Source organism: Eleginops maclovinus, chromosome 15 (genome assembly GCF_036324505.1).
Source record: "Eleginops maclovinus isolate JMC-PN-2008 ecotype Puerto Natales chromosome 15, JC_Emac_rtc_rv5, whole genome shotgun sequence".
In the NCBI taxonomy this organism is placed as follows: Eukaryota; Metazoa; Chordata; class Actinopteri; order Perciformes; family Eleginopidae; genus Eleginops; species Eleginops maclovinus.
The window spans coordinates 14,089,970-14,108,489 of record NC_086363.1 but is presented as its reverse complement, the minus strand read 5'-3'; the positions used below and the strand labels follow the sequence as shown (position 1 = coordinate 14,108,489).

At 44.6% G+C, this 18,520-nt stretch overlaps 1 protein-coding gene across 2 annotated transcripts in view; it reads right to left on the bottom strand.

The window, feature by feature from the left end:
• LOC134876682 (kelch-like protein 29) overlaps positions 1-18,520 on the bottom strand; it is a 191,683-nt gene that overhangs the window by 127,542 nt on the left and 45,621 nt on the right. For both annotated transcript variants that reach the window (XM_063901738.1, XM_063901737.1), the window contains exon 3: positions 1,075-1,386. In XM_063901738.1, coding sequence (XP_063757808.1) covers positions 1,075-1,347 — 273 coding nt within the window. In that variant the 5' untranslated portion in view covers positions 1,348-1,386. The remainder of the gene's footprint in view (positions 1-1,074; positions 1,387-18,520) is intronic.

Below are 18,520 nucleotides of genomic sequence, written 5' to 3'. Positions count from 1 at the left end.
TTAGAGTGCAGGCCCCACCGAGAACAAGAGCCCAAGAAGTTGCCGTAGAACAGAAAAAAAAACAGACAGATCTGCTGAGGTTTAAATTAAAGCAAATGATCTGAAAGTGAAGAGGAGTGTCAAGAGAAGATGAATGGTATCCATGGAAGCAAAAAGAGGGGAGAGGCTGAAATGTCTAACTCTTTTTTGGTAAAGGCCCTCTCTTCACAGGGCGGTTGACAGCCAGCTAGCTCAAAGATCCCCGGGTGGGGGGGCTGGGGCGGAGAACACAAACTGTCCGACTCTTGAGTATACAGCCCAGACATTTCCACGCTGCACTTTTCTGTCCAAACACAAATATAAAAGTGATATATAGCCAAATTAGGAAAATACACACATAAGACCCCCACAAATATTGCTATTTGAGACAAAGTTTGAAGAGGAGAAATGTACCATAAGAGAAATAAGCTTTTAATCAAAAAGATTACTCAGGGCTCATATAATGATGCAGTTCTATTTGTTTGTTTGCTTGTTAGAGTAAAAACACCCCTAGTCATAACTTCTGACAGCAGCACACATTTGAGTCGCTGTCAGAGGTCATTTACATAATGAAAGAAGGAAATTACCAAGGAGGAAAAGGCAGGACAAGACTGCCATTTGGCAGAGAGGGAGAAAATGAAGATTGAAGGAAAATGGTTTGGCAAGAAAGGGGCATTGGACAGAGGGAGCAGCAGGACTGGAGTGAGGGATAAGGGTGGAGAGTGCAGGAGGCAGCAGAGAGAGAGAAGGGGAGAGCGAAGGGGCTTCAAGAGCTGAGACAGTTGAACCATGAAGGCAGGCACGCCAGTGAGTTGGACAGTGCAGAAGCGTTTTTGAGAAAGTGGCAGATGAGACATGGAAGACAGAGAAAGTGGCGAAGCTGGAAAGCCTCAAAAGCATGGGGAAAGTTGCAGATTATGTCCAGCTGGGGAGTTTTCACTGATTAAAGTTTACACAAAGAGAGAAAGACTACCAATAATAATCAGAGCAGCAGGAAAATAGTTTCTAGTCAGAGGGAAGCAGGTGCTGCGGCTCTCATTTGGACGCCGCTCTTACCTTGGCAGATGCGGAAGCCACGGATCCTGCTCCCGTGATGCCTCGCTTGACCGCGATGTCGCTACTCGATGTTGTCACGGCAACTGTAACTGGGGTGGGGAGGAGGGAGGGGATGACTGGGAGGGGAAGGAGCCCCGGACGGTTGTTGCCATTGACGACGGCAGAGGCACAGCTATGGTTGGCTCCACCATTGTGGAGGCCGGAGGGACGGATGTCTCTCCGCTCCCAGGGTCCCCTGTAGTCCCTCTCAAAGCGGTGGTGGTGGCGTGACATCACTTCCTCTTCCTCTCAGAGGGAATAACGGGGGCAGGCCTGCAGGAAATAAAAAGAGTATAAATGAAGCTTCATTAAATATGTCAATGGAAGAAGGAGAGACACAAACAAAGGCTTTAGTTCTAAAAGGTGGAAAAAGACAAGGGGGACACCAGGTGAATTTAGAGGAGCACATCTTGACATGGAGGTGTAAATGCTCAAAGCATCTGCTCCCAATGCACCTGACTGACACAAACACACTGCGGCTCATTTGTTGCCTCAATTTTTATTCTCCCAGTCATTAACGAGGGCTGCGACGAGAGGGAGAGAAATGAGCACTGCTAAGCAGGTCTATAAAAAACACCATCAGTGCCATCAGGAGCTGCATTTGCTGTGTGAAGCATGCAGGCTCGACGATTAGGTTAAAGCAATACGGCCGAGCGAGAGGCGAACAAGTACATGCTTGCTCAAGTTGTTCCAAGGACAACACAACAGTAGCATGACCTTGCGGTCAAAACCCATTCACCTGCATAGATAAATACCCCCGCAATTACAGCTCATCTCGTACATCTAATGGATGGTTAATTCAATCAGATCGCCCTTGAATTGCATTTGAGGGTTCTCCCCTTTTCAAGCACAGCAGGCTGTGATAGGTGACAGAGCTAGAATTACATCAGTATAGGGCATGGCGCTATTGTGTAGCATGAGCAGCGGATCACTCTATATTATATCATAAATCAAAGCAGCACAGGATCTGAGAAGTGAAATCCATCACTGAGGGGTTTTGCAGCGCATTGTACTCCTCCTCACCAAAGGCACGTTGTGCTTCCCGAGCCCTTGATAACAGATTTAATAAATAAATAACAACCTCAAACCCAGGTTCAGCAAGCCCCATGCAGAATCCCCTGGTCTGTAAGGAGGGAATGACAGCAGATGATAGGTCTTTATTCCTCACACTGGGGCTTGTCACGCTGCTTCTTGCCTCACAGAGGAAAGAATGCCTTGAAATGCAGCTTTTCTGTGTGTGTGTGTGTGTGTGTGTGTGTGTGTGTGTGTGTGTGTGTGTGTGTGTGTGTGTGTGTGTGTGTGTGTGTGTGTGTGTGTGTGTGTGTGTGTGTGTGTGTGTGTGTGTGTGTGTGTGTGTGTAAAAGCAGTACTACAAGTGAATGACTATGTATGCACGTACTGTTTTGGTAAGATGTAATGAGAGCGCACATGTTCAAAAACGACAGTGTGCTGTACGAGTAGTAGTAAGTGTTTGAGCAGGCAGCTGGAAATAAAAGGATCTTTGAAAAAGCTTTGATGCAAGCGATACACGATGCAGCCTGTGGTGGGAGCGCTGGCCCTTCTCTATCTTTAGCTGCTGTGACAGTCCATTCATTTACCTGCTCAAACACTCACTCTTTCTTCCTTTATGTCCATCTTTATTTCATTATTTTTTATTGTGTTTTATTTCCTCTCCCAATCCCTCCTTTTATTTCTTTATTTCTCATACATGGTCTGCTCTGTGCAAATACAGCAGGATGATAGTCGGTGATCGAGCCAGACGGAGCTACTAAAAGCTGCAGGACAACGCTGGTTCTGCAATAACCTCTCCACCTTCCTGCAGAACTGTCTTTTAGCAACCTCAAAATTTCTAGGCTTGTATTATCCCTGCAAAATGTTTGAGACAGAAAGAGAGAGGAACAAGGAGCTGGTCCAGTGGAACAATGGCAGTTAGTGCTAGGCAATATTCTCTTATCATCCCAGCTCCACACCTCCGTTGAGAAATAAGAGGGCAGGCAGATAATTCCGCCACATAAAAACAGATAGAGGTGTGTGTGTGTGGGGGGGGGGGGGGGACGGACAATTTCTTCACAATAGGCAACATTGGGGGCATTCTGTACTATTTGTTTTTACCAATTCTTTTCAGATGTGAACTGGGTACACGCTATTGTGCCTCCACTGAGCTCATGAGTATAGACAGTATCAACATTCTATAAAAATGTTACGTTTTTTTGTCTTCAGGTAAACCGGAGTCCTGGAGAATTACATATATTATAGTGCAGAGAGGGATTAAAGTACATTTAAAAAGGAGCCTACACAACAGCTTCGTGGGATAACTTTCAGCAATATACTGAATAAGGAAAACTAGCAGAAACTAAGTAAAGTTCATGGTATTTCTAAGATAATAGTTTAGAAGAGGGTTTGGAGGTTGCTCAGCACTATGTATGAAATGAGGAGTTTTTAATCCGGCACCAAACTATTATTCTCTCATTTCTCTCTCATCCCTCGGTCTTCACAATTCATAGTAAAATACAGATGGATAAAATCATAGGAGTGCAGATGAAAAATGGGTTGGTTAAGCAATTTGGTGAAATGCTGTATTTATGCCTTTATTTGGCCTTAGAAAATGCATGGAAATATTTTAAAAATGCATTATGTAGGGGCCTGTAAAGTACATATTTGTATTAAATAAAATATATACAGTACGTTTAAATATAATTAAAGTTGATACAATATGTAATGTTTATTTCGAATAACTTATTAAAAGGTGTGTATGCTAAGATTATTTGCTAATATTTGTTCTTTGCAAAAATAATAGAATGAAAAAAAGGTACATATAATTTTATCATAACCCCAGTTAATAATGACAGTGATATTTTTAGAGAGCATTTGTATAAAAATTGTTAAAATAAAACGTTTGGACCAGAATCGCCGGCCATGATAATGTGATTTTAACCTTCAAAGAAAACCTAATTCTTAAAAAAGGATAATAACTATCTAATGTTCAACCACAATCTGTGGTACACCCTAAAATGTTGGTTGTTTTAAGTAGTTTATACCAACAAAAAAATACAGTGTTTCTTTAGGAGCGCATCTCACATCACTATGCTTCAAATGCACTCATTTACCCAAGCGGCATTTTGTGCACTACATTTCAATATGTGCACAATCCTTTGAGTACATTCCTTTCATCCCAGTACATGGCATGTCAGTATGTACTGTGCTATGTAACCAGAGGGCAGCAACTGATCCATGCACGAGTGTCACAAAGAAATATTCTACTACTTTCATTGTCCTTGGTGACCAGAAGGATTTAAGCTACTAACTACAGGCTCATCAAACTCTTTCACAGATAAGTTTCTCCAACTCCTTTACAGTCTATTTGTTTTTTGGTGATGGTGTTTAAGCTCACAGCACCTTGACACACACTAACAGTGTGTGTTTGCACGTAGAGGCGATAAAAGAAAATTCATTCTTAGAGTTGCCCTTGGAAACCAACACCCAGCACACCTGTGGACGGTGCCACACCAGATAAACACAACATACATCACATCTACAATGACACCTTGCTCTGCATTGCTCTAGGGAGAAAGTGCCAATAAAGATTCTTCTCCTTTCCTTTTCACATCCAATGTAGTCACTGTGAGCCCTGGAAAAACCAACGGCCTTTCAGATGAGAGGTGCTGCAAGGCCTGCATGTAAAGCCAACCCCTTCAAAAGCCTTTTTTAAATTCATAATAATCTAATGAACGCATTGCAGTCATACCCTGCAGCAATTAATGAGGCTCTTCAGCTCCTGCAATCCTGTCAGCATGTTAATAATATAACCCGAAGGTATCAGACTTTCCCACGCCAAATGCTATTTTCTGATTCTGGCTCCTACTTAAAATAAAAACTGAGATCCCATTCCAGAAAGATGAAAATCTAAACAAATGATTAAAATAATCACTAATCCTGAAGAAGCAAAAATAGTAACAGGCTATGAGTTCCACCTAGAAAAGAACTGAAAGTGAGAAATATCATGTCAGCAGCAATCAAACTTAATGAGCTGTCCGACTGACATATCCATTGTGTTGTCAGTCACGTCATGAGTTAAGAGCTGCAGAGGAGGTACAGCGCGTGTGTGTGTGTGTGTGTGTGTTGCTTGCTGGGTATTTTCCACTTTTTTTTTTATTAACGGCTATTCTAATACTGCTGATGCGTCAGAATTCTAATTGTACGCAGTGTTCTAAATGCATGTGCAGGTGAGGAAGAAGAGTGACACTATGTGGGAATGTACAAACATGGGAAAGAGACGCAGTTAATGAGTGTTTGTGTGCCAATGTTCACATGTGTGCGAGGCCTATTGTCATCATCATGACCTAATTGCTGTCACCATGGGGATGCCCTGCATGTTCCTTTGTGTTCCTGTGCCAGTTGTGAGTGCACTTTCCACGCAGCGCACATCAAAAACCAATAAATTGATTTCCCCAAGCAACGGCGGAGTGATTAGCCAAAATAAAAAGTTATCTGGAAGGTGGGAACGTGAGACACACACCCTAAAGAACAGCATCTGTCACTCCGAGGTGGAACGCAACATGTCGGACGAGTGTGACAGAGCTGCGTTAACAAAGCCATGTGGGAATACGCAGGGAGTTGTAGATAGACGTGAGGAAAGAGGGTGCATAACAGATGGACATAACATGGCAGCTACGGAGTGACAGCGAGCCAGTGTGAGCGAGCAAATGAGATATAACAGCACCATGTGTGTGTATGCAGCCTGAAATAGAAATGAGTGTTAAAGATGCGATCAGGGTGGGGAGGGAATGTGTGTCATACTTCTGTATTAGGGTGTGATGTTTGCTTTGCTGGCACATTCTGTTTTGCTTTTAATACCCCCCGCTAGTCCCCGAGCTACAGATACTCCCCGAGAGATGAGGCTCTATTTCCAATCCGTAGTAGTGTTTACGTCTATTGACCCAGTGACAGCCCAGCTTTCACCACACTCACATACACACACACATACAGAGCCACCTGCTACACTCTGTGCTAATAATCAATTTGTCCATCAGCAAGTCTGCATGGTACAAACTAGGGCCAGGGAAGGTATACTGTAACTTTATGAGGACAAGACACACACACACACACACACACACACACACACACACACACACACACACACACACACACACACACACACACACACACACACACACACACACACACACACACACACACACACACACACACACACACACACACACACACACACACACACACACACACACACACACACACACACACACACACACACACACACACACACACACACACACACACACACACACACACACACACACACACACACACAGTTCCTCCAGGACAACAGAGGTATTCATCCTTATATTTAAATAATAGGAGACTGTAAGTACAGGAATGGCCTGGAGCAACGCTAGGCACATTCATGGGTCTTTTTAAATTCTCCTCCTCAGCTCGGGTCTGTGCCGCTTCACACACACCCGATGATGAAGACGCAGAGTCTCAATTTGGGCAGTGCATCTTTTACACCTTTAAGTAAATACATCCGTGCACAAACGATCAGTGGGGCGTCATTAATTAAGGAACTACGTGCACACTAAATCATAGTAAATAGAATGTGCAACAACACCTTATGTACTAAAACCAACATGTGACCATCAGCCACATTTAGTAATAAACAGCCATGTAACACATGTCCCTGCACTTTAATACCAATCACTTCATATTGCAGTGGTTATTAGTTAGGAAGTTTTACCTTGTTTTTTTATGAAAACATGCATTGTGTGAAAACAACCATCCAAAATAATTACAACATTATAAAATTATAATAATGAGGAAAAACAATATCAATTTCCATTGTATTCCTTAGCATTCCAAAAAATACAACATTTCTGAAACATTCATCGTGGTTATATTATCATTGTAGTTATGGTAACAGAAAGTATTATTGCATTATCTTAATTCATTTTATAAATTGTAATAAGAACTGAAAGATGAACCAAAGTATTACATATTGCATCCAAGCTGTTTAATACCAGTAGAAACAAAATAAAAAATGTATACATTTTGTTTGAGTTTACCCTTTTTTAAGCTGATATTTTAAAAATATTCTCTCAATATTTTTTCTAAAGTATTGATTATCAAAGCAAACTGATAAGCCAGAAAAGAGCAAGGGCTTCCTGGGTATTTTTAGCTTGCTGATATGAGGACGTGATACAGGAGAAACCTAATTGATGTTGCACAAGACTGAAGAAAAACAACAGAGAAGAAGCTAGACAAAAGGCAAACAGAGGAAAGGGAAAATGGAGTTTTGTGCGTGAAGGCTAGGTGTGGGGGTTGCAATAAGGCCATCTTCAGGGATGAGAAGCAGAGATGAATGCAGCTACCTGCTGGCATGGAAACCAACGAGCCCATTGTTGGGATTGATTCCTAGCATTAGCGGGTCCAATTAATCCCTGCGGTTTGAGGGGAATTAGTACTTTGCTACAATTCGTACACCTCATTAGTGGTCTGAGTGGAATCCGGAGACGCCGTGCAGTCAGCAGCGGATCATAAAAACATGGGATGTCTCAAAACAGAGCCCACCAGCTTAGGCACCACTCAAACCATAAATAGCCTTCATTTTAGCAGATGATTAGAGGCATGTATGCTGGTTTTACTTAAACAGCTGCAGCTACAGGACAACTGGGAGGCATTTGACTTTAATAAACCTAACCACAGGCAGTCATTCTGAGCACATTCTAGCACTAATCTGAATCAAGCACCTCAAATTTCCTTATCTCATCTGCCTATTAGGATTTTCAGAGGCGATGACGGTGGGAGATGGCACACTGTACATTAATCCGACACCTTGATGGATGAAACACTGGTGGATGACATGCACACACTGCTTTATTTTTCGAAACACAGGAAGTTCCTAATAATATTCCCTTTGATAAAGCATGCAAGAAAAGGCCACATCATTCAAAGCATATAAAAAAGGGATAAGGTGCATTATGTTGACAGAGAAAATAATTGATACAAAGAATTATCTTATAAGATAAATAAATATCGCCTATACCTACACCACTGACAGCAGACTTCTTCCTGAGTGCATCAGCACAATTCCTTTAAGCAGAGAAATAACAAGTAAAACTTATTTCCAATCTGGGAAAAAAAAGGCAGCATTATGGGTTGTGTGTGTGTGTTGCATGTGTGTTTTTGTTGTGGGACACTTCATGATGCAAGGGTTTCCAAGCTGTAGTTTGAACACAGGGCTTTGTTTTGACTCTTGCACAGACCGAACCATCATTTTCCTGTCCAAAATGTCAGATCTCACTGGCAGTCGTCCAGACCGGAATGACCACGGTGTTGTGAAATATTGCAATGCCCGAGTTAGTAACACCCTGCCAGTGTTTGGTAGACAGTATCCCAGTCATGTGATAAGCCTGAGGAAGAGAGAGACACTGCTACCTCCATCACCGCACGCTGCTGCTCAGTTAATTAAAACACAGACTTTCAACAAAACGTCACATTATCACAACGGCAAGACACAGAGCTGGAGAAGAACCCCGGGGCTAGTGTGCACACATACCGATGCGCCTTTTCTGCATGCTTTTTTTCCTACGCAGTGTGGGAGAAGCAGATTTCTAGACGCCAATCATGCAGTGTAGTTTTGCATGTATATACAGTGTGTGCGTGTGTGTGTATTCTCTGTGGCCCATGGCAGCTGTCGCCTTTTTTGTCTCCTCACTGCAAATTTCTCTGTTCTCTAAATAAAAACCAACAACAGCATCAACAAACAAAGAGCCCTCACTGCTGAACACACACACAACACACAACACACACACACACACACACACACACACACACATTCTATGGGCTCCTGCATTATTGCAACCACTGTGACGCTGAGTGTTAATATATCAATATGCATGTGGGTGTGTGGGTGTGTGTGTGTGTGTGTGTAGTTCAGCTCTGGTAGCGGGACACACGGGGCAAGTGCAAGAATAGTGACTTAATTATCTAAATGGCTGCTGCGGAGATTACTGAGGGCAGTGAGCATCCATCTCTTTCAACACCACCGGCTTAGAAGGCACGGCCAAGCTGGAGGAGAGATCAAGAGATATATACATCAATAACAGAGACACAGCGGCAATGAGAAAGTGAAAAAGAGACGCGGAGAATAAAACGATAGCAAAAGACGGGAGACAATGTGAAAGGGAGCAAGGGGAGTGGATACAGTGACAGTGATTTACAATAGAGAACGGTGCATCCTCAGCTACAGAGAGTTTGCCAGCAGCAGGGATCATGACATCATCGCCATGGAGATGCCCTGTGCGTCTTCGATTTTGCTCTTCGCATCATTACCATAGAGACGCTCCGGGGCAGGATTGTAGCTTGACCCCCCTCTCGAAGCAACAAAGGCCCTACATTTAAGCCCATCCCTCTCTTACATTACCGCACATTTTTGGCTTTTGCACGGCCCAGTGGTTACAGAGGTCGTCCTCTGACTGGAGGGCCTGTGGTTTGATCCCCTTGTGTGTACGTAGTGCTCCAGGAGCCCTTGAGCAAGATACTTAACCCCTACCTGCTCTAGAGGCACCAGTCCTGCTGGTTGACCTTGCACCCCAACCACAGGGCAGGAAGAGCATTTCCATGTAGAGGCTGCATAAAGTATACTGTATGAAATAAAAACATTCATACGACAAGCAATTTTGTGAAGCACTGCGCCATGCGAAATTCTAGCACTGAAATACGATTAAACTATGTGAACTCCACTACCACCCAAGATTCTCTAAGCAGAAATGATTAAATGCTCTTATTAATTATTCTTGTTAAGTCTAGGTTTGGTCCTTTCCGAGAATCAGCACCTTATTTTGGTGGAGAGGTTTGTGTGCCCCGAAGAACCTGGGGGCTGTGTTGTCTGGAACCTTGTGTTCCTGGTAGGGTCTCCCATGGCAAATTGGTCTCAGGTAAGGGGCCAGACTAAGATTGGTTCAAAAGACCACATGGAAAACATACTTGTTAGCGAGGATACCCGGCCCGGAGGAAGCCCAGGGTCCTCTTCTGGAGCCAGGCCCAGAAGGAGGACTCGGCGGCGAGCGTCTGGTGGCTGGGCTTGCCACGGAGCCCGGCCGGGCACAGTCCGAACAAACAACGTGGGCAACACCTCTGCTTCCCCGTCCTGCGGGCCCACCACCTACGGGAAACGGCGATGGGGTCGTGTGCGCTGCCACAAGGGTGGCAGTGAAAGCAGAGGGTCTCGACAGACCAGACCCAGGTGGCAGGAGCTGGCTTTGGGGACGTGGAATGTCACCTCTCTGGGGGGGAAGGAGCCGGAGCTTGTGCAGGAGGTGAAGCGTTACCAGTTGGATCTGGTGGGGCTCACCTCTACGCACAGCGTCGGCTCTGGAACCTTACTTCTTGATAGGGGTTGGACTCTATTTTTCTCCGGAGTTGCCCAAGGTGTGAGGCGCCGAGCGGGTGTGGGGATACTCACAAGCCCCCGGTTGAGTGCCGCTTTGTTGGAGTTTACCCCAGTGGACGAGGGGGTCGCCTCCCTATGCCTGCGGGTCATGGGGGGGAAAACTCTGACTGTTGTGTGTGCTTATGCACCAAACAGCAGTTCAGAGTATTCGGCCTTCTTGGAGACCCTGAAAGAGTCCTGTATGGGGCTCCCGAAGGGGACTCATTAGTCTTGCTGGGAGACTTCAACGCACACGTAGGTAATGATGGAGACAGTTGGAGGGGCGTGACTAGGAGGAACGGTCCCCCCGATCTGAACCGGAGTGGTGGTTTGTTACTGGACTTCTGTGCTAGTCATGGATTGGCCATAACAAACACCATGTTCGAACATAAGGATGCACATAAGTGTACGTGGTACCAGAGCACCCTAGGCAGAAGGTCCATGATCGATTTTGTTATTGTATCATCGGACCTAAGGCCGCATGTTTTGGACACTCGGGTGAAGAGAGGAGCGGAGTTGTCAACTGATCACCATCTGGTGGTGAGTTGGGTCGAGTGGCAGGGGAAGCCTATGGTAAGACCTGGTAAGCACAAATGTGTAGTGCGGGTGAACTGGGAACGTCTGGAGGAATTTCAAGTCAGGTCGTAGGTGCCTCAAGGGGCGGTAACCCTTGAACCTCCTGGTGGACACCGGTGGTCAGGGAAGCCGTCCAACTGAATAAGGAGGCCTTCCGGGATATGTTATCCCTGGGTACTCCTGATGCAGTTGCAAGGTATCGACAGGCCCGAAGGGCAGCAGCCTCAGCCGTGACCGAGGCAAAGCAGCGGGTGTGGGAGAAGTTTGGAGAAGGACTTTCGGTCGGCACCAAAGTTGACACCTCAGGAGGGGGAAGCAGGGAACCATCCAAGCTGTGTACAGTAAGGATGGGGCGCTGTTGACCTCAACTGATAGGGTGTTAGGGCGGTGGAAGGAACACTTTGAGGAACTCCTGAATCCGACAACTCCGCCCTCTATGTTAGAGGCGGAGCTGGAGTATGAAGGGGGATCAACTCCAAGCTCACGGGGGGGAAGTCACTGATGTAGTCAAACAACTCCACAGTGGCAAAGCCCCGGGAGCGGATGAGATCTGCCCAGAAATGCTGAAGGCTCTGGGTGTTGAGGAACTGTCATGGTTGACAACGTCTCATCAACATTGCGTGGAAGTCGGAAACAGTACCGAAGGAGTGGCAGACCGGGGTGGTGGTTCCTCTTTTTAAAAAGGGGGATTAGAGGGTGTGTGCCAATTACAGAGGCATCACATTACTCAGCCTCCCCGGGAAAGTTTACTCTGAGGTGCTGGAAAGGAGGGTCCGGCAGATTGTCAAACCTCAGATTGAGGAGGAACAATGCAGATTTCGTCCGGGTCGTGGAACGACGGACCAGCTTTTCACTCTCGCAAGGATCCTGGAGGGGGCCTGGGAGTACGCTCATCCGGTCTACATATGCTTAGTGGATTTGGAGAAGGTGTATGACCAGGTTCCCAGGGAGATACGGTGGGAGGTGCTGCGGGAGTATGGGGTGAGGGGGTCTCTACTCAGGGCCATCCAATCTCTGTACTCCCAAAGCGAGAGCTGTGTCCGGGTCCTCGGTAGCACGTCGGACCGATTTCCGGTGAGGGTTGGCCTCCGCCAGGGCTGCGTTTTGTCACCAATCTTGTTTGTGATATTCATGGACAGGATTTCGAGTCGTGGGGGAGGGGGTCTGCAGTTTGGTGGGCTAAGGATTGCACCACTGCTTTTTGCAGATGACGTGGTCCTAATGGCTTCATCGGTATGTGACCTTCAGCACTCACTGGATCGGTTCACGGCCGAGTGTGAAGCGGCTGGGATGAGGATCAGCACCTCCAAATCTGAGGCCATGGTTCTCAGCAGGAAACCGATGTTGGAGTAGAACCGCTGCTCCTTCGCGTTGAAAGGAGCCAGTTGAGGTGGTTCAGGCACCTAGTGAGGATGCCACCTGGGCGCCTCCCTAGGGAGGTGTTCCAGGCACGTCCAGCTGGGAAGAGACCGAGGGGTAGACCTAGGACCAGGTGGAGGGATTATATCTCTTTGCTGGCCTGGGAGCGCCTTGGAATCCCCCAGTCAGAGCTGGTTGATGTGGCCAGGGAAAGAGAAGTTTGGGGCTCTCTGCTGGAGCTGTTACCTCCGCGACCCTGACGGATAAGCGGGAGAAGATGGATGGATGGATGGATGGCTGGATGGAAGTCTAGGTTTGGGAAAGCTTTTGCAGCCAACATTTCCCTTGTTAGAACTTTAGGCATGACAGCAGGGACAGTGGTAAAGAAAGTGTGCTTATGACCGGAAAGCTCACTGGTTGAATCCCCAGGCTGTCTGAGAGAACACAGTGAACAAATACCTCTCTGCCTTCACAACAACCACTGCCAATGTACCACTGAACAAGATTTACTGCACTGCCACTTCCCCAAGTCACACTTAGTTGTCTCTCTTAGTTTGCCCCCATCCAAGTTCAATGCCAGCCAGTGATTTAGTGCTTAACCTCAGCATTGTGAATATTTGCCAGTATGGGAATAGAACCCAGGTTCCTCTGGTTTGCCCTACACTGCAATACTTTCCCCAAGTGACACCAGGCCTAGTCAACAGTAACAACCTTTCAGCTCCCTGTTGAGAACATGTTGAACTCTGAAGGGGTACGAAAAATAAACATGTCTGAAAAGCCACATAAAACGAAATGAAAAACTTGCAACAGATGGAAAGACCATGAAAAGAAATGTAAATAAAAAAACATTTATGGACATTAACTTTCTACTTGAACGCCATTTCAAAAGACAAAACAGGTTTTGGATGTAATTATGCAAAAATTGTTTGGATTTTTCGAAAAAGGTATTCACTTTTAAAGACTTCTTATTTACCTTAAGTGATGGCACTCGCTTCACTAGAAAAAAAATAAAACAAAAGATGATATATTCATTTGTAAACATGCAGAGGAATACTTTTCAGAGACCGTTAGATAAGTGAGTTGTTTGTGCACTCAGTTGGATAAACAGGGCCTTTTATAGATTAAGTCAAAATGGCACACTACAAGGAATATTTAATAAATCAAAGACCGATGATTGTCTTTAAGAGAGTCGATTACATTCAAGCTACAGCAAAACAGAGTTCAGATGTACTGCGCAGCAAATTCCCAACTCAGTCAGCTCCAATACTTGTTGTAACGGTTAATGACAGAGCCTCGAGATAGATGGTCTCTACTGCCAAGTTAGCTGCCTCTATTCAATACTCTTCCTACAAAGCACAGACACAAAAATTGCAATACACATGTGCATTTATGGAAGTACACAAATACAAATTCCAACACACAAACCCAGGTACACACACAGACACACACACAGACGTACACCAACAACAACTCTCTCGCTCCCTGATTAAGCCGGGCCATCTGCTTGAGTCCCCCGTCACCACCGACGGCTGCTGCATGTCCAGGCGACTCCAGGCGAGCCAGAAATCCCCCAGTGCGATCCAACAGCATATTAATCCTCTCAAATCTCAACCTTTTCAAAAGGGCAGATGCCACGGTAACCTCAGTGCACTCGTTCTGGGCAACATCATCTCGTCCTTTCAAATACAAAATTCTGTCACTTCTGCCTTATATGACATGAAAACAGAAGGCGGGGGCGAGTGTTTCTTTCCTTTCTCCTCCTTTGCTTTTTCTTTCTGTGTACTTATCTCATGTCTCTGGGTGCTTTCTCTAAAAGCCATTCTCTGTCTCCGTCCGTCGTTTCATATCTGTATGAACAGAGTGGCCTTTGAGAGCGTGCAGTGAGAGGCGCTGCAGCCAGGTCTGGCCCAGAGGAGCGGATGGAGCGGTATAGATTAATGGCCCAGGAGACAGTCTAGGCAAGTGGGATGAACAAATAGAGGGGCCACTGAAATGACCAAAAAGGAAAAAAAGGAGAGAGAGGTAATGATAAGGAGAATGAGGCGTGCACTAAATTGTAGGAGAGGTACCGACTGGGGAAATGTGTTCTGTCACAGTATAGTTTTATACCCCCCTCACACTGAAGAAGTGAATTAAAAATGAATGGGTCGATCTGCATCATTCAACACGACCCTCCTCCCACCTAGGTTGGATGAAGGTCGGACACTACCCAGATTTAGTGAACTGCAGTCTCTATTAAGAATAAAAACCTCATTAAATGCTTCCTCGGTTAAAAAGACATTTATGAATATTAACTTTCTACTCGGCTAGAAAAAATAAGTGACCTTAAGGGAAAAAATATGAATAGAGAGAAAGATAAATGCATTTGGTACTTGTTTGATGTAATGCAATTTTGCAGAAGTAATTCACAGGAGTGTCTGTGATGTGTATTGAGCTACAGCTGCAGACTTGACTGGGACGATATGTGACAGCATGGACGGATGTGACCAGAGCTGAAACAGTTCATCGATCAGTCAATGGGCAGACAATTAATTGAGTTTAATAAACAATTAATCATCAAAGTGAGCAACAACAGTGACAGCCTCCAGCCATGCTAGCAGCTATGTAAAGCTGATCTAGCACAATGGTGAGCGGTTAAGATAATTGTCACATGCTACAAATGACAGTGCTACATGCTGATGATAAGCAGGTATAAGGTTACACATGTTTAACATCTTATTATAGTGTTAGCATGATAGTTTGTTGTCATTGGCAAGAAACAAAAAAAGAGTTAAGGCTGAAAGTAATGTTTTTACATACTGGTCATAAAGCAAATGTCTGCTTCCATCAGCATGCTAACAATGAAGATGCTAACATGGAGCTAATAACACTATTAGTTTGTAATAATCTTGAATCTTGAGCTCTTGCGGGCATTTGAAACTTTTCTTCATATATTTTTAGTAAATATTTCATCGATTCATATAGAAACTATAATCTGATAATGATGATTTTAAGTGCAGGCATAGACATGGGTTTAATATTTTGTCGATCCCTTTATACAGTATATTGCTCTACAGTATAACAGAGGTCAGGGAGAATCTAAAAGTAGCTTATTTCTGAATTCTCCTTGAGCATCTTGAAAATAAATTCTGCCATTTGAATTAATGAACGGTGCTGCGGCTACAGAAGATGTCGTTACAATGGAAATGCTATTTTTGCTTTCTTGCCCACTCTTTGTATCTGCAAGTTTCCCACTCCTCATTCCTCATTGATTGAATGTCTGTCTGTCTGTCTTTCTAAAATGTTTGCTGTACCCTAAACAACAATCAGCCACATGAGTCCAGGGCTAACATAGAAAGAGAGAAAAAAAAAATGAGAGATGCCGCTTGTTGGGCAACATCAGAGATAGCGGAAGTGAAGTGAGAGATAAAAGGATAAGCAAGAGAAGGAGGAGGAAAGGCAATGACAACAGAGTGAAAAAAAGAAAGCCAAGGAGATTGAGAAACAGTGAAATAAACACACACACTCACACACGCACACACACGTTGGTTAATCAATAAGGTGGGAATGTGGACACATGGTAAATTACTTTCATGGCAATAACAGAGCAGCCACTATCCTTCTTTTTAATATGTTGCCAGAGTGTCAGAGGCTGATACACGCAATATATAGTGGGTAAGAAGGGTGAGAGAGAAGGCGGGAAGCGGGGGAGTCGCGGCCGTGTGTGTCAGTGTGCATTGGAGGAGCTGTGATGTATAGGCCTGGACAGTTGGTCTGCACTCAGATAAAAGCAGGTGAATCATGATTAGGTTGAGTAAAGTGTCCATGCTAGCACACACACACACACACACACACACACACACACACACACACACACACACACACACACACACACACACACACACACACACACACACACACACACACACACACACACACACACACACACACACACACACACACACACACACACACACACACACACACACACACACACACACACACACACACACACACACACACACACACACACACACACACACACACACACACACACACACACACACACACACAGTTATCGTGTGTCCGTTCTCATGAGCTCTCAATGCATCAAAACCTCCCAATATGAATCCACCATAATATGAGAAAAAATGTCATTACAGGAGTAAAAACTATCCCTCTTTTCATCAGGTCACATTGATTTTCGAGGATATTGGAGGCCAGGCCACTTTTTCACCTTGGCGTCACAAATCTGTCTGCCTGTCACCGCTTGGAGAGGCACCAGATTACACAATGTCCCGGCGGGTTGACCTTCACTTAACTATCTGACCGCGGGCCACATCATCCTCCATGTCTTTTATTGACTTGATTCCATCTAGCTCCATCTCATCTTCGCTTGCTGTGTTGGTCGGCAAATGTTGTTACCGTAAACGAGAGCGGCTTCTCAATTGACTTGGGTCCCCTTTAAAGTGGTGCTAAATAAGTAATGGGGCGTCTCATCTGCTTTGGCCAGCCGGTAGCTGGATGGGTTACAGTAAAGGGAGATTAATGGATGGGCAAATGGAGATAAATGCATGAGATAAATGAAAGCGCAAGACTGGCTGATGATGGGACGCAGTGACATATTGCGTCAATACACAACTGGACAACAGTGTCAAAGTGGGGATTGATTCCAGGTAGACTAGTCATTATTATACTAATGATCATACCCTTCTTTAATACTTGTCAGATTTCAAGATATCAGAACAGTCCAGTCTAGGTCTGAATACAATTTGTGACAACACCTTTGAGTAATGACTAGCTGGAAAAACACAATAAATGGTCTGTAGCTTTAGGTAGCTATAATGGAGAGTCGGAAATTCAACACTTAAAACGTGGGCTCAGTTACTGGCTCAGCACAAAGTGAGAAGAAAGGCTGGATATGCCACTGACTTGCAGGGTAAATCGGTTAACCCCAAAACAACGATAACATGTCTGCCTCTTTACATCAAATAAGTCAGCTGTACATTAATAGTATCTTTAAAAGTGTTCTCCATAGCCAGAAAGTCTAACAAAATATTTCTGGGATGTTGAATGACAACTATTTATTTTAATTGAATAATCTTTTATCATATAATTACAAGCTCCGGACTTGAACTTGATTCGGTATAATCAATATAAGACATTTAATCAACAGCATACCTTTGCTGTTGTGAAGCATGAGATAATCGGCAGTGCCAGTCAGCAACCAGAACCACTGCCTCTGACAATTCTGTCATTCTGTCTCTGCTTTTCTACAGTCGCCAACATTCACATGTATCTTTCAATCCTCCCTGCATTTCATACATACTGATACGTCCATCTGCCAAAACCCAAGTTTACCTTTAGCAAATAGTTGCATCTCTGCATCCTCTTGTACTGCATGACTAGTACACCGGTAAGGTTTGAGATGCCTATAGTGGGGATGGTATATGACTGTATGTTAACGTACATAAAGGAAGCTGGAATATGCGTCTGATAGTAGTAATGTGTTGCCTCTCCTTGACAGACCAAGCCTGTGCTCTTGTCTCTTCTCTGATGTCTCTGTTGGCCAAACCACAAGCAGCACACACCCTGTGACAATCAATTCCCTCAATTTGATCTTAATTAGTTGACCACAAAGAGCTGCACATGACTACAGATGAAGATGAGGCGTCTTGCTCTCCCTCTATTAGAGTCCTTCTTTAAAGACATTTCTCTGTTGCTCAAATTTTTCCACTACACATTTTAATGACATGTAGGTCTAATGAAGTGTGTTAAGTCCTAGCCTGTGACAAACCTGTGACACATGGCCAATGCGAACCACTTTGCTTCAGTTTCATCTTCATCAAATCAGAGACTGCTTATCATTCGAATGGCATCAAAGGAATTGCTTTGGACAGGACAGGATCTGTCAATGCTCCCTCTTTTAAGCAGGCTTTTAACCAGCCGCTTCTCATTTCCAATGCGAGATATTAGTCGTCTGAACCATGCTTTTTCATATCACATGGACAGAATAGGAGCTATGGTATGGCTCTGGTGTGATTCATA